This window comes from Aptenodytes patagonicus, chromosome 3 (assembly GCF_965638725.1).
Source record: "Aptenodytes patagonicus chromosome 3, bAptPat1.pri.cur, whole genome shotgun sequence".
Taxonomy (NCBI): domain Eukaryota; kingdom Metazoa; phylum Chordata; class Aves; order Sphenisciformes; family Spheniscidae; genus Aptenodytes; species Aptenodytes patagonicus.
In genome coordinates this window covers 87,758,240-87,781,850 of record NC_134951.1, presented here as the reverse complement: position 1 = coordinate 87,781,850, position 23,611 = coordinate 87,758,240, and the positions used below count along the sequence as shown (strand labels likewise).

Genomic DNA, 23,611 nt, shown 5'->3' with positions numbered 1-23,611 from the left:
GGCTCCACATGTATTTATAGCAAACTCTGGAATTCGTTTTTTAGTTGAGATAGTCTGAACACATCTTCCCCTGGCCTCTTTTCCCATGATAAAAGCATTCAGCAGAAAGCTTATTTTGCAGTTCAAATGGATGGATTCAAAAATATCTTGGACTTCTCCAGGGGAGACTATTCAGTTATGAATGCGCTTCTAGAACACCAAGACACTTTTTCATTTGTTCCCCATGGCTCAGCAATCCCCCTTACATCTCCTTCATAGGTAACCCTGACACACAGATGATCTATGGAAAATTAGGCCGATCAGATCCTAAATTTGTAGGGCCTGATTTTTTACTGTTAAAGTACCAGTGGTGGAAGTCAGGAGGGTCATAGACTACACTTTCAATTGTTTAAAACAATGCATGATAGAAATACCAGACAAATATAGGATTCTGCTGGGCCTAAAGGTTCAAACTGTCAGGCCTACTCAGTGGGCAAAAAGACAGTATGTAATTGTACTCTGTAAAGCACTTTAGGGAAAAGACAAATTCCATAGTACCAGTATTCATTATCCTAAACCCATCCACTGGATGGGGAAATGGAACTATGGACAGTTTGGAGCATGTGCCTCAATTTTCTTTCTGTAGACCAGGAATAATACTAATGCTGTGAAGTATAAGGAAGTATGTGAAAATTAAATACCCAATAGATTTGGAATACTTGAAGACAAGTACAAATACTGTGATGACCAGAGCTGAAAATCATAAATTACATATTTAGGAACATGCTTCAAGCGAGTGCAACAGACCTTCATCAAATAAAAAAGAGAAATCAAAATGCTGTAGAGCACTGCTTATGCAATACACTGAACAAAGCAGGATTTCTGGAGAAAAAGTAGTTTGTGACTGTGCAATTGAAGTCTGCATTGTGATACATACAAAGCAGCTGAATTAAGATTGCTTGGAAAACTTAACTCTGGCATAGTCCACCATTAATTAACTTGTGATCTTGATGCTCTTTTAAGATATCTTCTCTACAACTAATTATAAATACATTACAAATTAAGTAATTATAAATGAGTTCTGAATTGGAAGACAGTTCATACAAAATGTTAAGGAAAGCACTAAAAGTTTCCAGTGCAGCCAAACAGTTACATAACCACTACAGCTTCTGCTCAAGAAAGAACATCATGTTTTGCATCTCAGATCTGTCTGTTGTAGTTCACACAAGAGAGTCTTTAAATGTGTTACAGTGACACAGACAGATTAGGCACATTTTAAAGATTAAATGAGTCATAAATTGTTTAAAATGTTTTGTTCCCCCTCTACAGACTAGAACAAGGCATATGCATCACCATACTGTTAAGCATCAGCAGGTATTGCAAACCAAAGGGATCCTACCACAAGTAAAACAAGAAAGATTTTGAAGTGTAACCTCTCCTGTGCAGTATGTGAGAGCATCACAGCAGGAACTGCTTTGTCGCTGGCCACCAGGCTTATTTAAAAGAGGTGTATCAGCATCAGTGGCAGAATCACTTGATTCTTCGCACCACACCCTCCCCTTCACTACACGTTCAAGGCCAGCCTGCCTTCCTACCCACTATACTAGGTGCCTGTCGAGCCTTCTGCAGAAATAGCACCCTCCTCTCAGTGTGTCCAAGGAATTGCCCCTGATGTCACTGGGCCTCTAAGTCTCTCTCAAGTAGTTTCTCTGCAGAGAACTCTCTTAAGTCAGTGGCATACACAACGCATGCAGAATGACAGAGAGTAAGAAATGCATTGGAGAAAACATTGACATATATTTCTGTCAGTAAGAGTTAGTAGCTGTTATCAAGAACATTTCCAGTTGTCAAGACTATTTTATGAAAGGCAGCACAGAGTCTTTACATCATCTCGAGACAGCAGGGCCACTATTTTAACTCTGAAAACATGGCACCTCTAGTAAATCAGCAAATCTGGAGATATAGGCTTATCAGTAAAACTCAGCTGCATGCATTCACCATCTAAATCAAACACACTATTTCTTCTAATAACAGGTTTTTCCCCCAAGAATTCCCAAGATACATAACAGCATGAACAGTTTCCAATGCACAATGAAAGCAAATACAAAAGCCAAACATTTTTTAAAATGGCACTGAAATGCAGAGAAAAGTTTGGGGGATTTTTGTGATTGCAGGTACTTTGTATAATTCAGTATCACAGAAATGCACTCTCTGACTTTCTAATACTTTTTGAGTATTATAGTATCAATATCTCTCATACATATATATGCATATACACATGTTAAAAAATGTTCAGTTGTTCCCAGTGTTCACAGTGCCACTGTGCTAGGCATTACATGAATGCATAATTCATTCCTACACAAAAATATGCAAAATAAATAAACTTTAGAAAGTGGATAAATAAAAATATGTAACTGAATATAAACGAACAGCAAAACTGGCAGATATATATTCTCCTCTCTGCTACTGAATGTGGATTATGCTGTTTTCAGGCATTATCATATAAAGTTGTGAGCTCATCCTAGTTCAAACCATGTATTCACCAGGTATGGAAAAGTCCCGTGGACTGGCAGTGACTGGGGCAAATGAAGAAATGAAAGCAGCACTGGCTTCAGTGGCCAGCCTGGGAAAAGGCTGAAATTTGCATTTAGTGCATCTGGATAGGAATGACACTATTTGTCCTTCAGGGAAAGAGCTGTGATTCATCTTGGCATTTCAAAAAAAACAACCCAGCAAATGGCTGTCTGACAAGCAAATAGAGGTTCAAACAGCTGCAGGTCAGGAATGGGTAGTTGCACCATATGAGCTCTACTGCTATTCCAATGCCTGTCAGTTGCTGGTATAACAGGCAATCGAGGGAGATGATAGCAAGACAGTATACTGCAGTAAGAAAAGCATGCTGTGTTAAGCATGTTCCTTACTGATCACTTTTTCTTGCTCCCCATCCTTCAGTTTATTGTCTCTTTTACTGTTTACAGCCCTGCTATGAAAGATGAGACATGTCTAGTACACAACACTCTCCTTATTGCTTATTACATCCAAGTCCCTAATGGCCACGTTGCTACACTCTGATTACCAAGCTCTCCCAATGCATTAAACAATGTGACTCACAACAGTAGATCTATGACACCTACTCTCTCAGTAGATTGCCTGGCACAGGTATTTTTTCATAATAATAAACAGCTAACAAATACACACAGTATCATACTTCCCAGCCTAATAAATATCAAATCATGACAAAGGACTGTCACAATCACAGCAGTCATGAGAGACATTTTCCTATTTTTCATTGCAACAATTGTGCAGTCATTAAAATCCAACTTTCTAGTTGACTTTTTACACAGTAAACAAAAAAAAAAAAAAATCACAATTCATCAAGTAGCTCAGCACTGAAAGGACTGCTTTTTTTCTTCCATTTTTTACCCTTTCCATTTGTCTTCCTTACTCTCCCTGATGCTTTTGGGACAAACTAGACCTACCTCGAGTGGATACAAATGGAGTTACAAAGACGACTATTGCCTACCCTTTTCAAGCCGATGGTTTCTCTGCATGTGCCTAGCTGAAGATAGTTTGTTTATTTGGGGTTTATTTCTCCTTATCTAGCATATATATTTAAAAGCTTCCTTTACAACAATTTTGATTCAAAAGCCCTCAGTTTATATTACCATATCAGAAAGCCTTTAATACAGTAAAATCCCCAAATAGCTTCCCGCCAGCCCATCCAGAAGGTTCCTATTTATTATTAGATCTGGAATGCAGCTACACATGAGAATTTATGGCTGGGGGAAGCTGCAATAGATTTTCCAAGAAAAGCAAGGGAAACATGATACCGCCTGCCACAGTGCTCAGTAAGTCAATGATGTGCTTGATACAGCCTAGCAATGAAGCTTCTTCCAGGCCTTCAGTTCAACTGAAGAATTATTCTCCCTTCAGTCCTGTTCCAGCAATGAGAACTGCAATCCTCTGTAACCTCAGCCACCATCGAATTACGCTTGATTGTTTCTGTCTCCAGTTACATCAGCTGCACACTCATACAACTCCACTGACCTCATCAAAATTACTCCCGAGTTTCACTAATGTAAGCATAAAAAGATCAAGCCCTTAGGGCAGGAAGGGTTGATAGGGAAAACAAATCTTAACTCTCTCATTTTACATCTTTGCTTTTTTACATGATACATGGCTCCAATCTCTTTGCTTCTAACAAAAGCTTAGCCAAGGGAATAATGGCCTCAAGGCCTTATCAATGTATACACTGCAGAAGGGTACTGTCTCATCATTTCACAATGTCCAGAGGTGAAGGGTGACCGCTGCATTGTCACAGAGAGCAGAAAGAACTGAAAATGGAGAAAAATACATTGCTGCAGCCTTAAAGTACACAATAAAGCACTGTTGTTCCTGATAATTACAGTAATTCTATAAATTCAGAGACCACAGATGTCTTCTTATGAATTATAAACTTCCAATAGGGAGCAGTGATATACATGAATTAAGAATAAAGGACAGATTAGCTCAGAGTAGCAGATTTAACTGCACAGCCTCCAAAACTACAAAATATTGGCATGCTCCCTGCAACCAATAGTGAAACAAAATATATCCCTTGACAATAAGATTACCTTGGCTTACAAGACGTTCAGCCCACTGCTCCAGAACGCGGATCAGTTTACAGGTCATTTAGCATACATATACCCACATTAAACACACATACCTATTAACACCTACTTTTGCTTAAAAAATTAGAGAACTTGATTCACTCTAAGGAGGTTATAGTCTCCTTTGCATATCCTAGAAAGGTTTTAATATTACTTCATTATGCTGCAATCGGATCATATTTTAGGTGTCAGGCACTGTCACATTCTCTATTAGCAATGGCATGAGGAAATGTCGGGGAACATATCAAGATCATTAGCAAGTGATGGTGAAGAGCACGGAAGGTGGCTCTTTCCCATCTCCTTCAGAACTGTTTTAACAACCCAAAACCATGGTGGATCACTAGATTACAGGAGGTGGTGCAAGAAGGGAAAAAGAAGAAACATCTTAGCAAATGAATTAAGAAGCTTTTGAGAGTACTTAAGAGTATTTAATACAAACACTCTCTAACTTTGTGTGTAACAGTAAATTGTACAGGTAGTACTCAATTCCTTACCTTCATTTTGATATATTACAATTGAATGCTACTGAACAGTACTTTTTTGTACCAGAAGTGATTCCCTTTTCCTCTTTAAATGAAATTCCTCCCCATCTGTTGCCTCCACATGAAACCAAACTAGAAGATGCATTCTAGGAGCGCACCTGATGGGAATTTGGTCTACAGGGTGAACAAGATCTAGTCTGCATAAAACCTCTGAAATGCATACACTGTGACGAGAGTTCCTCAGCACCATTTCATTCTACAAACTTCCTCCTACTGGGTTGCATTACTTACCGAGGTAGATATAGCTCTATACACGCACAGCTGGTGAGGTGAGTTGGAAGGAAAGGAATATAAAGACTAGATCTTTATCTACAAAAAGACACCAATTATATTTGCTCCAGCGGTAGCACAAATTTACCCAGATGTAAAGAACATTAAAAGTTTAACAGTGTTTGCATTTCTCAATCAAATCTTTTCAAACACACCAATACTTAGGAGTGAATAGGCTTACAGAAAGCACTTGAAACAGATCACTTTTTTCCAAATAAAAATCAGCATATAACAATTTATATTCTATGATTTCAAGATTTTTTAACAGACAACCTAATCTGTCAAATGCAGTTTAATAGCAGCCATCAGCAGAGATGATCTTAGCTACAGTATGGCTACGAGAATTCCACCCATACAGACTAGCTATGTGATGATGCGGGCACTGAGAAGCTAAAGGGACTGATTGAAACAGGCTTGGAGTTCAGTTCAGAAAAGCATCTTTTTGTAGGCCAGCATGGAGCAAATCTTTGTGATATTCAGCTTCACCACTGCGGAATTACAAATCCAACTAAGCATATTTCCTAATAGACTTTCTGTTTTTATATTTTTCCCAGGAAACACTTTTTTAGAATTAAATCAACAACAAATATTTTTCCCTCTGCAGAAGGTGTCTCTGTTCCTCCAATTAACCTCCAAAGAGAATCCCAGCTTTACTCTGAAACCAAACAGAGATGGAACAGAAAACACAAAGGTATAAAACCTCTGTCTTGCAGCTCTCCACGGGAAAGAATAGTGGGATAGGAGTACTGGAAAACCTGAACACATTTCAGCATTTACAACTTCTAGTTTATCTTTCTGGCTAGAGCATTCAAATAATGAACCATGTTGCTAAAAAATTACTAGTTTTCTTTTTTAGAAACAGCTTTCTGTCTATTGCAAAGTCTACATATTTTAATGTTTGGTATTTTTAGACATGGAAACATGCATATTTATGCCGGTTTAAACTATGCTAAAAATAAGGTCACATGAAGGCTTCATAAAGGAAAAAGATGCACAGAAGCCACAGGGAATGTGAAAAAGTGCAATAAATTGGCCAGCTCATTTACTAGATGATCAGAATCTCAGTGTTAGAACAATCAGAAAAATAATAGCAATCCCGTTAAATCAGTAATAACCTCCAAACACCTTAACACTGTTATCACTGCAGTGGTAGCAACCCTTAACAGCTCAGCAATTGCTGTCATTACATCCAGATAATACCATGTCAGAAGTAACACAATATATAGTTAATACATACTCTCTGACAAGGCACCAGCAAATATAATCAGGCACAAAGTCTGATTATATATGCACATATATATACCCCATATACGCACATCCAGCTTCATTTCCTCTCTCTGCTCCCATTCCTACAAAGGTTTAACTTAACACAAGCAGAGTCTTGCTGAAATTGGTGGAGATACTCCTAATGGATAAAATGAAGCATTTAAACAATTCTCTGCAACCCTAAACTTTTATCAGCTTTTTGTATTTCTACTGGATGCTAAATGATTGCCAAATAAGGCAGCTCTACTATGCGAACAAATTTGTTATTTCTGCCATAGCTATACAGCTTCTCAACAATACATGGAAATAATTTTACAGATCTGGTGCTGAAATTTGTTGTATTTGGCATAATTTTGTCCATTCACTGACATGAACTGCAATCAGTTTTATTTCAGCCTTTTTTTTTTCCCCAGGCTTCTCCTGGTTTGTCAAAAGCCACGTTCCCTTTCTGGCTTTGTGCACCGACTTCCAGGTGCAGAACCCTGCAGCCTTGAATGCAAACTGGTGGGAGACATTGTGGTTTTCAATATTAGGAATTTCTTTTTAATCTGAGAGTAACCAAACCTTGGATGAAAGGCTCAGTGAAGCTGTGGAATTTCCATCCTTGGAGATACTCCAAACGGACAAAACTCTGAGCAACTTGCTCTAAGCTGGCCCTGATCTGGGGCTAGATCAGACGACTTTTAGAGGACTCTTCCAACCTACATAGTTGTGTGGTTCTGCAGCTGGAATCTAGCCCATACACACTACAGTAGCTTTCACTCATGGAATTCCTGCACTTCTAGCATCACTCACTCCAGATATGGAAAAATCCTAAGGTGGAACAACTCCAGGTGTGCCTGCCCTTACTATTAAGCCATGCTGACCCTGTTTAGTGGATCCCCACCCACAGCCTGGGCTGCTGCCTTGCTGGGCTCAGCACAAAGCCAGCACCACGCCTTGCCGCAGACACCTCGCTGAGGCTTCTCCATCTATCTGCCGGCGCTGTGGGCCTTTGCACCTCGGCTTGTCACCCGGACCGGCCGCTTCCCCAACACAGGCAGGCTGGCTCCCGCCTGCATGAAGCCTCCACACGGGCGCTGCAGTCCGCGGCACCGGCCCGGACACGCAAAACCGCCGACAACGGCCACTCCAACCGCCGCCCGCGCCCAACGGCCACCTCCCTCGCGAGCGCCTGCCGCGCGCTAGCACGGCCGCGCCTGGAGGTGGCGCATGCTCAGTGCAGCGCATGCCCGCAGCCCCGAGAAGGGGGCGGGGGGGAGAGGGGGCAGCTCTCTGCCGATCGGGGGCGGGAGCTTCCTGTTCCGCCGGAGCCGCCGCTTCCGGGTTAGCGGCGCGCGCAGCCCACGTGGGGCCCGGCGCGGAGCGGCGCGGCGCGGAGACAGGTCGGTGTCGGGGGTCGGGACCGGGGGACGTGTCACCGCCTGCCGCTGTCCCTCTTCTTCCCCGGCGTGGCTGGGCCCGGCCCGGCCCGGCCCGGCCCCTCCCCACGTGTGCGCGCCCCCGAGGGGCAGCTGGAAGCTGGGCCTGCAGCGGGAAACGGCGGGCGGGGGAGGGACGGCATGTCTCCACGCAGCCGCTTTATCCGCGGGCCTGCTTTGGTTTTCTTTCATTAGGTTTCTTTGGAGGCTCCTTTCCTCGGAACACGAAGCCATGACGTCCCTCGCGGAGCAGCTGAAGCGTCTGGCGCTTCCCCAGAATGATCCCAGCCTCCTAAGCCGCAGCGAAGTAGCATCGCTGCTGTTCAGCTGCAAGGAGGCGGCTAGTATTGACAGGGACACGTTCTTTGCAATCGGTGAGTCGGGCTCTTTAGATGCCAGTGATTTTAGAAGTCATGTATCTATCCAAAAAACAGCTGGAGAGAGGTAAATGGGAAAGGCAAACCCATATTCAAAAAAGGCCAAAAGGATAATTCGGGAAATTACAGGCTAGTCAGCATCAGTCCAGTCCATGGGAAAATCATGGAGCAGGTCCTCTTGGAGCACATGTCTGGCCACATGAAGGGTAGGGTGATTGGGAAGAGTCAAGGGCCCCAAGGTGGTCAAGGGCTGGAGAATTTGTCCTGTAAGGGGAGGCTGGTGGGAGGAAGGTGTCTGGTCTCATTCAGCCTGGAGAAGAGAAGGCTTTCAGGGGTCTAATAGCAGCCTGCCGATACCTGTGAGGAGGCTTCAAGAAGACGGGTCAGGCTGTCCAGAGGAACGCACGGCTGGAGGACGGGAGGCAATGGGCATAAGTTGAAACAACAGAGCTTCAAACTGGATATAAGGAAAAGCTTTTTCACCGTGAGGACAGTTCAAGACAGTTGAACAGGTTGTCCGGGGAGGTAGTGCTATCCATCCTTTTGAAAACCCCAACTGGATAATGCCGTGAGCAACCTGGTGTGATTTCGGGGCTAACCCTGCCTTGGGCAGGGCCGTGGACTAGAGATCTCTTGAGGTCCCTTCCAACCTGAATTCTGTGATTTCATGAAAACATGCTCTCACAAATGGAGGGGACAGTTCACCTCCCTCAGCCTGCTGGCTACGCTCTCGCTAATACAGACCAGGATGCTGCTGGCCTTCATTGCTGCAAGAGCGCACTGCTGATACTTGTTAATGTTCTTTTTCTTCATCAGTTAAGAAATACTTTAAGTGTAGCAACAGTTTTGGTCTTAGACCTGTTTACTACTTGGTTCGGTTTGCTTAGTGAGAATGATATATACCAGTATAGCAAAGAAGTTGGATATGCCAGTGAGGAGGTAGGTGGGTAGGACTGGTGAATAAATCTGTTGCGTTTAAAGCATTCTTCCATTTTTTTTCCACAGGATGTACTGGCTTAGAAGAGCTGATGGGGATTGATCCTTCATTTGAAGTGTTCCAGTCCAGTTTGTTTAGTTCCACGTCCAAAGGCCTGGAACGCAGTGTTCAGTCTAAAGCAGTAAATCAACAGCTGAATAAGAATATTTCATTGTTCCTGATTCACCTGTCCCCCTACTTTATGCTTAAGCCAGCCCAGAAGTGCCTTGAATGGCTGATTCACAGGTAATCCACTGAATGTCCTACATGTCAATAGATAAGGCTACTAGAAATGCCAGGTTTTTTTCTCTAGTGAGAAAAATTTTGAATGATTTTACTTTAGTTTTCTGAAAATACAGGTTAAAATGTTAAAAATACCCATTTGGGCTTAGTCTTTATGGGGCCAGATGTTCTTTGCCAATTAGATTTCTGTCTTTTGATAACTTTCTGTGAAAATTTTGATCTGTCACAATATTCTATATAAAAGCAATTATTTGCTTGCCCGGCTTTCAGCAAATTTGCCCAGCTCTAGCCATCTTAGAGAAGAGCTAGAGAGGCATTTATGTAGCATGCTTTTAGAAATGGGCTGTGTAAAATAGCTAATTTTCAATATTAACTGTGAACCATGAGGAGCATGCCCGTGTATTATAACATGAGCTAAGTATTCTTATTTCAAGGTTATGTAGGAAGGTGTGAAGAAGAAACAAACCAAGTATTTTGTGAAGTGATGTTGTATTTATTTATGTAAATTAACCTATACAGATGCTGCAAGTGTAATATTTCATGTCGTGAAAGAGTGGACGATTTTGCTGATACAACCTTTGAATCACATTATTTTTTTATATATGTATTATACTGAAATTCCTACTGGATTATTGTAATGTCTGGTTTAATATTGAAATCTGTGCAGAAGAAACTAAGGTAATCTTCAGTCCTATAGGGACCTAAAATTATTGAGAGTGAGGAAGAAAATTGCTAGCACTGTTTCTTTCCTCTAGCACATACAGGCTGGTGGCCACCTTGGGATTCTGGACTGTAGGTGGACCATATGTCTGAGTCAGTACGACGGTCATCTCTCATCTTGCTTAAAAGCGAGTAAACCAGGTGTTCTGAGAAGAACGTGGCTGGGTCTTTTTTTTTGGACTTCCAGATAATTTTTAACTGTATATATATGGCTTTTTTCTTAGATTTCACATCCATCTCTACAATCAAGATAGTTTGATTGGTTGTGTTCTGCCATATCATGAGACTAAACTATTTGTGAGAGTTATTCAACTTTTAAATATAAAAAGCCCAACTCATAAATGGCATTGGATGGATCCAATAAGGGTAAAGTATTTAACAGATGCAAGTTGGTTATTAATAAGTATCTTGACTCTGTTACTAGGTTTATGAATACGGTCCACCTGTTCATGTGGTTAGTTGTAGAACGGTACTGAAAGATTTAATTGCAGGGATGGAGCCTGGATGCCCACCTGTTGTTCCTGTTATCTTTCTTTAAATATAACGTTAATTATAAAAAGCTTTGATTGTAATTACTCTTTGTTTTGGCAAAGTTAAAGTATGGTTTTAAGGTGCAAGTATTTGCTACTGCTAGGAAGATACGTCAATTACTAAAATATATGTTTATTTGAATATAAATTATATATAATGCTCTTCATTGTCTGTCTTAATGTAGAGACAAAAAATTCCAGAGAGGTATGTGGGTTTCCATTACTTATTTCAATTTTAATGGTGTTAACTGATCAGTAGGATTAATTTAGAGATTATATTGTTTTTTACTTCGGGTACTTCACTTTACCCTCGAGTGTTCTAATTTTACGTTTTTCACCACGTAAAGAAACCTGGAGTCCCACTGGCAAGGGGTACTGTCATTACACACTGCTACAAAGACATGGATTTCATGGATTTCATCTGCAGGCTGGTGGCAAAATCTGTGAAGGTTGTTCATTTATTCTAGAACATTATTTGTTTGTTGTCACTTGGATTTCCCCATCTTTGCATTTGTATAGTATTATGTAATAGTGTTATGTAATAGTATGGTATTGTAGTAATACTGATATTTTGAATTACATCTCAAATAGTAAAAGGAGTTATTTGTTAGTAAACAATGTGAAAATTTCTTTTCTTATTATTTGTATAGATGACAGTCTATCAGAAATTCTTGTAAGGACGTGACTGAGAACCGATGAGCCATGACAAAACAATTTGGCAATACTGTATTACTTAAAGATACCGTATTGCTTCAAAGTACTTCATTGTCTTAATTTCTTTTATAAAGTCATTCCCGCTATTAGTTTGTAACTGTGCTTTGAATTTGGGTATCTCTTTAGGGGGTTGTCATGGGTGTTTCAAATGTATGTCTTCAAATATTAATGAGAACTTAAAATTGAGAATGTTAGGTGAGCGGATTTATTTGTTTTTTCAGTTAATGTCAAATAGAGAACTAGTTTTATAGTCTCAGAAGGATAAGATGTACGACAGTTCCAATTATTTAGAGAACTAGAATGCATGTACTGTCAAACTAAGCAAAGCACACGCAATAACAGGGCTTGTTCACAGATGTAGTAGGGGGTGTTAAACATAAACCAGTCAGCTTCTTGGCTGTCCAGTTCTCGGTCTTGAGCATTACACCAAAATCACACGTGATTTAGGTTACCTTATTACAGTTAACTACAGTAGCTGAGGAATAGCACCCATTTCCTTCTACCTTGTCTGCAAGGGGGAGCAGTAACTTCTGGCAAGGGTTACTGCTAGGAGGAGGTGATAACTTAAGTTGTGCCAGCAGGAGCTAGTAGAGCTTACATGCTGGAGTTCTGAGATTTTGCTGGTTTGGGGGGAAGCCATATGTGCGTTTCCACTTTTCCTCATGTCTGAACAACTGATTTTTCTGTGGTCCAGGTCTTTTCAGAGTGTCCTGGCAACTCAGCTCAATTGAGAGTTCTTCTTGTGTTTTATGCCTCCACTATTGTATCAGCTCTTGGAGCTGCAGAGAAGATAACAGACACTATAGTCTCTATGCTGCTCCCTTACATCCAAAAGGTACATGAAGCTTTGTTTTCCTTCCTGTGTGATGAAGTGTACTGTGTTGTGCTGACATGCTTTCTGCGGATAACATTTAAGAGGGACTTGCTATGTGAAACGTTTCGTACCACTCTTAGCCTGCTTTGAAACATCAGGCAGGTGAAGGCCCATGAATAATAATGTGTTTTCACACCTCAGATGAGCACTTTAAGAACTCTGTTTCCTACTCTGCATGAGGAATGGAGATGTGAGAAATGGATACACAGTTTGATTGAACCTCTTTGCCTTAGAGACTTACTGCACCAAACAATGAGGAAATGGAATCAGGGTGGACAGCCTGCTTTAATATCCTCTTTCTTCCAGGGTTGTTGCTCTGTTAACAAACAGAGCAGCAGTTAATGAATGTGTCTTCTGTATGTGTGCACCCTGCATGACAGCTTTTTCTTCTTGAAAGTTGAGTTTATAGATCCCTCAAAAGTTAACATATGGAGAAGAAGGTAGCGTGATTCCACGGATGTCAGAATGAAAATGATTTTTATGTGAATGTACTTTTTTTTTTTTTTAATTTGTGTGTGTTAAAAATCAACCTTTATCCCTTTTCCTAGGGCTTGAAATCCTCTATACAGGACTACAGAGCTGCAACATACATGATAATCTGCCAGCTGACAGTAAAAGTGACAGTGGAGACTTCCTTGGTACATTCCTTGATGTTACAGATAAGCAAGACATTATCTAAAGTGCCCTCATTAGTCAGGGATGGGGTGGCGTGCTTGAACCTACTTCTACAAACTCAGAAAGGAGACAAACTTGGGAAAAAGTAAGTCTACATGAATTGAGTTTTCCCACTGTTTAAAAGCTCAGGCTGCACATTGATAATTTGAATTTTTTTATCTTCCTCATTAAAGAGATACTTTCCTATCAGAAATTTTGCTAGTTGACATTTCAAAGGGCTCGGAAGTTTCTTTGGCTTACTTTGAAAATTTGTATGCTCGCTACAGCTAAGGATTCTCAGTGGTGCGAGTCTGTCATCTTTTGGTCCCTGTCCTGCCACTTCCCTCAGTAGAGGATTGCTGTCAATGTGCAAAACTGAACCCTGCCAGTAAGAGGTTTTCTTGAAAGTGGGAATCCTGGAAGAGAAGCCAGCATAATAATGGTAGTGCCAATTTGAGGTTATTTGAATAGCTTGGAAAAAAGAAGTTCTGTCCCTTCAATGAAAGGGCTTTGAGTTCATATAGTTTGTAACACCTGAAGTGTAAGTGCTTCTATACTACCACTTCTTTGGTCCCACAAGTCAAGTGTTCTTCTGGAAGTACATGTAGTATTTAATTCCCGTCAATCTGTCTGCCCTGCCCTGATACAGTTAGCTAGTGCTGTTAACGTGCAGTTGAACACGGTAGTGGAAGTCCCACATGCTACAGGGAGTTTGCTTGCTGGCAGAGAGGTTAGCATGGGTATTCCAGTAGAATAAATCTTTGCTGGGAATAAGTACAGTGATTACCTTCCAGATACTTGAACACAGTCATAGAAGACGAAAATGCGTTAAAAGCTGAGGTATGGAGGCATGCTCGATGCATTATGCAGCATCCAGCCAGGTGGATATAAAAGGAGGCAAGATGAGAGAAACTTTATTAGCAGGAAGAGAAATTGCTTCTACTCTCTTTGAGGATCTCCTGTCATTGAGCTATTGTTTCTCCTCCCTTCCTTTTGCTGCCGCTGGGTAATAGATAAGCTCCTTGCAATGTGAGGCTATCTATTCATGCAATTCATACAAGTATTTTTACTTTTACTACCAACTTCACAAAAACATAGGTATGTTCGCTGTGCCGTTGCAGCAGCTGTGCTTAACGTGACTGGCAGTACCCTGTTTTCTTCTTGGATATTAAATGCGCCAATAAACCTCTGGCGATAAGGAAGTGGAACCCTTTGAATCTTTTCAGCATTTGTTTACAATGATGCTGTTACCTGATGCTGAAAATTGAATCCTTAGGAAGTCTGCATAGTTTGAAAGTGTTGGTAACCCAGATGAGCATACATACTTTTTCCCCCCCCCCCTCCTGTTCCATTGTGCAGGCCGTTTAATTATCTGTGCAAAACCCCAGAACTGGTAACACTTTTGCAAGGCCTTTCAGCAGGCTATGATATCTCTCCTCTTCTGCGTTACCTGCTGCCTCATCTTGTTTGCACTGTCATGAAAAGTGATATGGGTAAGTTAGCATACATTTTTACAATTTTGTTGAGTCTTATGGGCAGATGGCTGTGGTCAATGTCGTAGCTGTGTAATTTTAGTTGTTTTTGCCATTAAAACTGCGCCAATACATGTGAAAACATGATTGAACTTTTGTGTGTGTGTTGCTTTTTGTTTTTCCGGGTCTTACAGAGGAGGCTATTTTATGCATTGTTATATCTATATCGCTTTGATTTAAATGTTGATTTGCAGTATTTCAGTAGTAACTTAATTTTGATGTATGAAATTTCTGACTCTTAGAGATGCATTGTAGTACTGCAAAATAATTTTTAGGTAGATTACGCGTAGTCCATATGTGGTTTAAGATCCGTGTTTACCCGGTGAATTAAATGTGCCTGGGAACGATCCAGGACAGCGAGGCTGACTGGCATGCAGTAGTAGCCTGCATCTGCACTAGTAAGTCCGTTTGCACTGTGGACTTGTAACTGCCAAATCATGGTTGGGAAAGCCCTTTTGTTGAAAAGGGCCAGATTGACGCCAGGGAATACTGTAGGCAGTTGCTGGCACAGGTTGTGGTAGCAGGTCTGGAACGTTCCAAAGCATACTTGAATTTATTGGTAGCAATATGGTCTTTGGCATATTAATGACATTGGTATAAAGCATTGCTAGCAGCACACGGAGAGTTAGTGCTAGTAATCGATGAACATTGTGGTCTTCAAGTCATGTGCTTGGTTCACCAGACGATGCCTGTACAAGCTATTAACTTTCATCAGTACGAGGGGGTTATTCTCAAACTAGTGTTCATCTTTTGTGATTACGCATTGTCCTTAGAGGAACAAGAAGAATCTGAGGAGGCAGAGAATCCGATTTACGTCAGACATCTTGAAGCTATTCTTCAGAGTATACCACTGGAAAAGGATTTAGATCACCTCTTGGCTTCGTGAGTTAACTTTGATGATTTTTCTTCTGCAGTACTACAGTCATTTCTGGTTTAATAACAGCTAATTCCTGACGATGGCATTAGCATTATATGAGCATGTTTTTCTGAGTTCGTAAGTTAACTCCAAACCTGGATTTTGAAACTGAAATGTTCAGTAATCCAGAAGAGCCATGCTTTTAGTGCTTGTGGGAGTACTTGTGGGACGGTACTGAAACAGTAAACTTCAGGCCAGGAGCCAATCTGTACTTGCAATAAGTAATGCATGTTAATCCTAACCTGTTTAGCAGGGTGCTTTATAACATTAATGAAAACTGTACTATCCAAAAAATGGTGGCTTTTTTTTTCATTTGTAATTTTAGCAAGTTTCTTGAAGAGTTTATCTCCTATGGTACAGAGATTGAATCTAATCCCACCAAAATGGCTGCACTCAATCAAAAGATGCTTCCTCTTATCAGACTTCTTGAGAGAAAGTAAGTTCCATTTTTCTATGACAGACCCACAATCTGTAGAGTGGTGACGTCAGCTATGATCTTGGCTTATTGGGTGTAGTAAGCACAATATTCTTGCCTAAATAAATACAGTAAAAATAGCTGACTCCTAACCTTTGTCCAAATTTTATTTTACTGATCTGTCTTTGTATTTTTTGTTATCACTGTAATACATGGACACAGACCTACTGGCTTTGTACAGCTGTTTGCTGTGTAGCATGACCTTTTCTGCTCATTATTTATCCTAGTGGTCTGCCTATTGTTCATCTGTGTTAAGACATAATAGTTGATTGCCCTTTGCAAAGCTACTTAAAATAGCTGGTTCAGATGAGTGCATGTGCATTCAGCTTCCTTGTATTTCCCTGTATTTCTCTAGTAAATACATGTTCTTCTGTAATGCTCTGTGGAAAATGTTGGGGGTTTTGTCTGTTGGCAGGTATCCTAAAGCCTTAGACTCTGTGTTGGAGAAGCATCTGGAAGATTGCACAGATGAGGCTGACCAAAATCTTTTTCACCAATTTATTTCTCTTTCATTAAGCTGTGGCAAATACAAGGTAGGTAGAAGCTCAGTTCATGATCCTAGCTCTTATCTGGTTATACTGTCAGAAGGCTGATGTTTAGGCAAAATTCTGCTCTCTCTTCCTCTTTCTAAACAAAATCTCTACCATTCCCACAAAAAAAACCCCAAACAAACCACCCCCAACTTACTTAAACGTGATTTTTTTTGGGGGGTAGTTTGATCAAAACTGTGATAAAATCAAAAGTTACCAGATCTTTTAAGTTTGTGTTTATCATGAACAGTCATGAGTGTGAGCTTTTTTTAATGGTTAAAATTTATACATTTCCACCTGCCCCGATTGCTATCAATAATTTTTTTCCTTAAGAACATGGCCACTACATATACTGTAGTGGTCAATAATGACAACATGGTGGTGCCCAGCAAGGCCTCACCTTACTTAAAGACTTTGTCAGTGTCAGAGGTGTCTGTTTTGGGAAAGTTGACAAACAGCTTTACTGCTGTTGAGAGAAGGTGGCTCAGTCCTTTTTGTTGCATTGATTTTATGAATGTTTACAGTCAGTCACATGGAAGAATAGAGTGACTACAGAGTTCTTCCTGTGCCATTTCTGAAGAGCAATTGAAACTCAGCCTAACACAGAATAACCATGAGTGCAACAGGTCTGTCCAAGGAATTTATTATTAAGAGATGATTAGTATTATGACTCTTGTTTGCAACAATTGAAAGACTGAAAGCACTTAGGAAAAGATGATAAACTACATAAAGAAGTGCTTCATATATTTTTGTACTGATTTAACGAAGGCACAGATTCTGTGACGGAATAACAAGTGGATTAACAGAAAAACAAGGCATACGGAACAAAGGCATATGACTCTCTTCTAGCCTTTAAGGTTCCTGAGATAAGGGCACACAGTTGGACTGGCGGGTATGCCTTTTTAACAGTTTCTGTCTGTGCTCTGTCACACTGACATTGTCACTAGAGCTTTCTCAGAATCCTTACATAAGTGTAGTGCTTTTCTAGGACAAAAAGGTGTCTGTGGCTTACTGTACTTTTCAAGCTATATTCCAAAAACTGTCTGCCAAAGTGAAGAAGACCAAATTTGAAACAGTTATACATCATCATTGTTCTGTAACTGACGTTTTTTGGGTCTGAATTATACAGGTTTTCTTCTGGTACAAAAAATTGCTGAAAGAATTTCTCCCGTTACATATACCTAAAGTATTTTTAACATGCAGTGAGTCACTCTGAAATCTGTATTTCAGTTTCTGGAAGACTCTGATACCTCCCTTCTGCTTAGTTTGAATCATCCTCAGCCAGCTGTGCGGGTCCTTGCTCTTCAGCATTTGAAAGATGTTATTGAAACATCAAAGGTTTGTGTCCTGAATCTCTCACTGGCAGAACTGTCTTAACATATAATGTCTTCAAAAAGCTGTTTGCCAGACATATCAGTTGAAGATGAGTGCTATGTTAAACTACTCAAATGTCATCCTCGCTGTTTTTCATGGTGTTTTCAGTAGGCTTCTGTCACCGTTTCCCCCTGTTCTGGAGTCTGGATGTAGTTCTTGTTTATTAAGCTGTTTGTAGTCTGAGATAAAATCTAAGTTAATGGATACTTCTGTTTTTCTTTCTTTTGTTGTTGAAAGTTAGTCTGCCTGTTATTTGAGGTTTAATTTAGATGATGTTACCGCTTTCCTTGTACTAGGATTCAGATATTTCATTAAAAGCCTGTAAATTGTGCTACCAACAAATGATTTTTTTTCTTTTGGCTCTTTTTTTCCCCCTTATTTTTTCAGGAAGGCTTTGACCAGTCTTTCATAGAAGAAGCGATTTTTGGTCGGCTCAAGGATGACAACAGAGATGTTGTAATGTCTGCTCTCAGTTCTTTGGAGGTAAGTGTGTATCTTTTGATACGCCAGGTGAGATTTTAGCTAGTCTTGACTATGTGTGTCTGGAATGTATTCTTTGTAATTGCCCTTCTTCTACTCATGTCCTTCGTGTAGGGCTTTTGTCCTTTAACAGGATGAAGCAGCACAAATTTAGGAGGCTTGTGTTGTTTACCTCCTCACAATTCCCCCCCAAGTTTCTGCTTCGTGATCTTTCCCTAAGTGTTTGCAGTTAACCTGAATTTATTGATTTTTTTAATGTAGCTACTATAGTATATTTTAATCTCTGATTATTATTTGAAGTGTGCTTCCTGCTTATCCTGTACATTTTTCTATGAAAACGCAAGCCATGTCACCTGCCTTTTGGATGGAAAGTGGTGCAGTGACAAGTCGTTACGTTAGTGAGATGTGCTCAGTTGAGATTTTCCATATGAGAGTCATTTGATCAGTTGATACTGGCAAAGTACTAAACTGCAGCTCAGGTTTACTGGATAGGACTCTGGTATGCATTGTACTGATTGTTTCCAGCTAGAGTAACAGTCTGTCTTTATTGCTTCTGCTAGTAGTAGTGGAGAATATTATTAGCAGTAGTATAATTGGTCTTGTGTGTTCATTCATTCTCAATCACTAAAAAATAGGAATAGAAGCACGTGAGTGCTTTTTTAAATTTTAGTATTTTTTGTCAATGTGCCTTATATTTTTGTCATACAGATGCTATGTAAAGTAAAAGCAATTCTTGTTTAATTATAAAGTGTTTTGCTTATTGTTTATCAATTTTACCAAACATTTCTGCATTCGATAAATTCTCCATATTTTAGCATATCAAGAGGGCATACTGGGCAGCCTTATAACTTCTGTTTACCCTGATAATATTTTTATTACACGATCATCAATAGGAATGCAATTAGTGATGTTTGATCCCTGTTTCCACTTGGTATAGCTGATGCATTTTCCATTATGATATGGTAAATAATTTTGTATTTTATTGTACTTTCATTTCTTTTTCTTGATTACTTTTCAGATTTTCAGGAAACAAGTCAATCCAGAAGTAATAGTGTCAAGTCTTTTGAACATCTTCCAGAGAGCTGATCTTTCAAAGGATGGGAAGTGGTATGTTTGTGCTTTTTTTCAATCTACTTTCTTTCTGTATAAATTAAATTTTAAAAATGTAACTCTAAAGAATACTTTAAAACCCGTTTTTCACTTCAAATACTTTTTGTTATGCTATATCTATGCTGAGTTACAAGAGAAATATTCAATTATTTGCATACCATTTCCCATGAGTTCCTTATTTGTTCTCACTGCTATTTGGATTCAGAAAATTGCCATGGAAAATGGAGAACAAATCAAAGAAATGTTGCTAGTAAGATTGAGCAATGGGGTTTGAACATCGCTTGTTCTCTTTTAGGTACAAGGTTCTGGAGCGAGCAATAAAAATTTTAGTCAAAGAGGAGATTTTGAAAGAGAAAAAAGAACTACTAGATGAAGCAGTAATGCGGTTGTTACCTTTTATGGTAATCACTAATGCAAATTCAAAATCTTCAGATTGGAAAATGGCTGTTTATCTGTCAGAATCTGATCTCTGCTCCTTACACCCTTTACTGAAAGGTTGGCCAGAAGGTAAAGCATTAATTGTAACTAATTCAGTAAAAGAAAAATTGTGACAATTTAGGACGTCATGCTTATTGAACCTAAGCGCTTATTGAAGGAGGCTGGCTGTCACTGACAAGCTACCGTGCTATGAGTGCGAATAGAATTCTTTAAAAAGCTCTTTGCAAAGATGAAGAAATTGTCTAGTACGTTTCTGAGTGTTTCTAAATATTATTGAGCCACCGGTGTTTTAATATGTGATTTTTATACCAGATTGTCTGATTATTATTTTTTTCCTTGGAATAGCTCTTGAAGAGGCAATTAAATCTAGCAAGTCTGCAGAGTTGATTGGAGTGGCCAACAAGAATATGATTCTGCTGTTTTCTAAAAACATGACTTCAGGGGACCCTTCCTTACTATTGCAAATGGTGTGTACCATGTTACCCTAACCTTAAGAGATCTTACTTTCCAGGTGGTCACTGTAGTAGAACAAATGTGATATAGAAGAACTTTGTATGTGTGCTTCTTAGCATTAGTATGCCATCATCAAGCTGCTAGGCAAATACATGTATATATTGAATAACAAACCCCAATACAATCTAGATAAAAACAGATTTCCACCTTAACGTGAGGAAAAGAAGCAGCAAAGTTAATACCTATTTGACAATTACTAGTGTAACTAAATTCCAGGAATTTTTAGTTTCCTGAAAAAAAATTCTAGAGAATAAACAAGTATACCTGTGGGTAGATCATAGAAACAGATGTCTTGTGCATTCCCAGGTTCCAAAGAGTACCATTACAGCAGACAGTAATTTGTTACCGATGGTAGAAGGTAACAAGGATTTAATTGGACATGCAAATGAAACACGGTGTAAAGTCATAGTGAAGTCCCACTGTCTTACAGACTTTTTGTTGTTTTTCCTCTACTCCTTTTTCTAAGGTTGATGATCTGATACTCGTTGCTGAAATGGAATCTGACAGCGTGAGACAGAAAGTAACTAGTCATATAATTGGTTCAGTGCTTGTTCAGTGCTGCTGCAGTACACAGATGAAGGAAAGTTATTTTTCAGTGGCTATCAGAGTCTTCCGTTTCTTGGATAAAAAAATAAAAGATCTCAGAGCTTGTGATCCTGCAGAGGTAAGATGTAAACAGTTTGGAGAGGGCATTTTCTTTGTAATGGAGAAATCTTTTTTTATTGTAGGTTCAGAAACCTTGAGAAGGGCTGAAAATCTCGCCTTCATTTCTTTTCAAAGCAAAAACACACTTGGCAGCAGTACTAGAAGCTGCCATCAAGAATTGCTGTTACATTTTACCACTGTAGTGAGTCTGCATTAAAAAATTAAGAACTCCAGAGCTTTAGGCTAGCATCTCACCAGCTGATTCAATGTTTCAGTGCTGTGGGCTTGGCACAAAGTTTGGGGGGTTTCTGCCAGCTACCCTGCAGCATCATGTGGTGTCATTGTTTGGGGGTTTAGACATTGAGTAAAGGTTTTGCTCGGTTGTTCAATAGGGGAAAGAAGGAAATGCAGTTGAGTATGAAAAAGAGCTTATGCTAAGAGCGGTTCCAGAGGAGGGCTACGAAAATGGTCAGAGGGCTGGAACACCTCTCCTATGAAGAAAGGCTGAGTTGGGTTTGTTCAGCCTGGAGATGGCTCCGGGGAGACCTTATTGTGGCCTTTCAATACTACCGTGGGCATGTAAGAAAGATGGAGAGAGACTTTTTACCAGGGCCTGTAGCGATAGGACAAAGGCCAATGCTTTTAAGCTAAAAGAGGGTAGATCTAGCTTGGCTATAAGGAAGAAATTCTTCACTATGAGAGTGGTGAGGCACTGGAACAGGCTGCCCAGAGAAGTTGTGGATGCCCCGTCCCTGGAAGTGTTCATGGTCAGGTTGGCCAGGGCTCTGAGCAACCTGGTCTAGTGAAAGATGTCCCTGCCCATGGCAGGGGGGTTGGACTAGATGATCTTTGAAGATCCCTTCCAACCCAAACCATTTGGTGATTCTATGATTCTGTGAATTGCAACCTCAAGCAAGTCCTTGCAGCAATATTGAAAGTGTATTTGTTGGGTTTTGGTTTATTGTGCAGCTCCATAAGCAGTTGTATTGACACTTGTTGGGAGGCAACCTGGAGGCAAAAGGAGGAGCCATCAGAAGGGCAGGAGCAATGTTCAGAAAGAATATTTCTGCATCTTTCTTCTACCTTTCTTTGCCTTATTTTTATGCATCTTTCCCATTGATTTATTTTGTTGTTGAAACAGTTTGTTCTTTTTTTTGTGTGTAAGAAACCCACGTGAGCAGGGCTGTGTTTCTGTGTGTGCACCCCCTCACACACACACATAGCAAACCATGGTAATTAGTTATTCTGACCTCAGATTATTCCGTTAAAGATTTTTTATATATACAAATATCTGAAAGATATGGATTATGTTGCTAGAACAGAGCTAGATGAAAGGATGAAACTGAATGTCCACAAAATGCTGTGAGTAACTCCTAATGCCTTTGAAGAGATATTTTAGAGAGATTGGTATTTTACTCTTCAGTTACCTCACTTATGTATGCTTTTAATTATGGTAGTAAGAACTGGCATAGGTTTTAAAACTGCAGATGCAAGTTTAAATGTAAAATCAGAAATGTAATTGACTTCACAAGGATACCTCTTTCGAGGTTGGAAGTTAAACATGGCTGAGTCTTAGTGCTAAATTTGTGTCTTCTGTTGGATGAAATTGTGACAGTATACGCTAAAATGAATTTTCATTCACAGGAAACTCCCCTAAATTGGTCTGTTGAAACAATAGAGGAAACTTTGGTGCCTAAGGAATTGTTAACTACATATATAGAAAAGCTCAATAGTGATCAGACTGCTCATGCAGAGGAGTCAGCTATGTTCCTGTTCTTATTGAAAAACTTCATCAATGGCCTAAAACCTCCTCTGTCCTTTTCAAAAGGTAGGTGTTAAGGTTTTGACTGTCTTTTATATCAATGAAGTGAAGAAGGAAGGTTAATTTTTTTGTCTTCAGAAGTTGTTGGAAACAAGCAAGCCTTGCTTCCCTAACCTTCTTCGCTTGTTGTTCCTGAGGTCTGTAAAGATTACTTACTTGTGAACATGAAATCAGCCAAATGTATTGTCTTCTTTTAACTAGAGATGTCTGTTTTCTCTTGGTTTCTGAAGGTGTTCATATGCATCCACTGTGTCTTATTTATAACCTGTATTTTTTTAGAGGAAACTTGGTGGAATCCCGAATCTCTGAATCCAGATAGCCAAGACTACCTGCACCTCCTGTTGGGGCTATTTGACCTACTTGTCTGTGGAGCTAGTGAGGGAAGCAGTGCTGTTCAGTACAGAGCATTGATGAATCTCTTACTCAAGGTATTATTTTTGCATTTGTTGCTCTGAATTTTTAGTCGTCACCTATTAGGCAGTTACATAATTTTAAGGAAAACTGAGAAAAATGGAGAACTTGTGCAACACTGCTTGTGGCATGCTAATACTGTGAGCAGAT

The 23,611-nt window shown here is 39.9% G+C and overlaps 1 protein-coding gene across 1 annotated transcript in view; it reads left to right on the top strand.

Moving 5' to 3' along the window:
• The first annotated feature begins 8,044 nt into the window (after window positions 1-8,044).
• The window catches only part of HEATR1 (HEAT repeat containing 1), a 38,565-nt gene continuing 22,998 nt past the window's right edge, over window positions 8,045-23,611 (top strand). Inside the window, exons 1-19 of the mRNA XM_076334171.1 lie at window positions 8,045-8,091; window positions 8,323-8,501; window positions 9,510-9,726; window positions 10,668-10,809; window positions 11,321-11,422; window positions 12,382-12,522; window positions 13,110-13,321; window positions 14,575-14,708; window positions 15,521-15,629; window positions 15,989-16,099; window positions 16,554-16,671; window positions 17,899-18,006; window positions 18,430-18,525; window positions 19,541-19,629; window positions 19,928-20,139; window positions 20,416-20,537; window positions 21,050-21,247; window positions 22,873-23,056; window positions 23,330-23,478. Coding sequence (XP_076190286.1) covers window positions 8,360-8,501; window positions 9,510-9,726; window positions 10,668-10,809; window positions 11,321-11,422; window positions 12,382-12,522; window positions 13,110-13,321; window positions 14,575-14,708; window positions 15,521-15,629; window positions 15,989-16,099; window positions 16,554-16,671; window positions 17,899-18,006; window positions 18,430-18,525; window positions 19,541-19,629; window positions 19,928-20,139; window positions 20,416-20,537; window positions 21,050-21,247; window positions 22,873-23,056; window positions 23,330-23,478 — 2,586 coding nt within the window. The 5' untranslated portion in view covers window positions 8,045-8,091; window positions 8,323-8,359. The remainder of the gene's footprint in view (window positions 8,092-8,322; window positions 8,502-9,509; window positions 9,727-10,667; window positions 10,810-11,320; window positions 11,423-12,381; window positions 12,523-13,109; window positions 13,322-14,574; window positions 14,709-15,520; window positions 15,630-15,988; window positions 16,100-16,553; window positions 16,672-17,898; window positions 18,007-18,429; window positions 18,526-19,540; window positions 19,630-19,927; window positions 20,140-20,415; window positions 20,538-21,049; window positions 21,248-22,872; window positions 23,057-23,329; window positions 23,479-23,611) is intronic.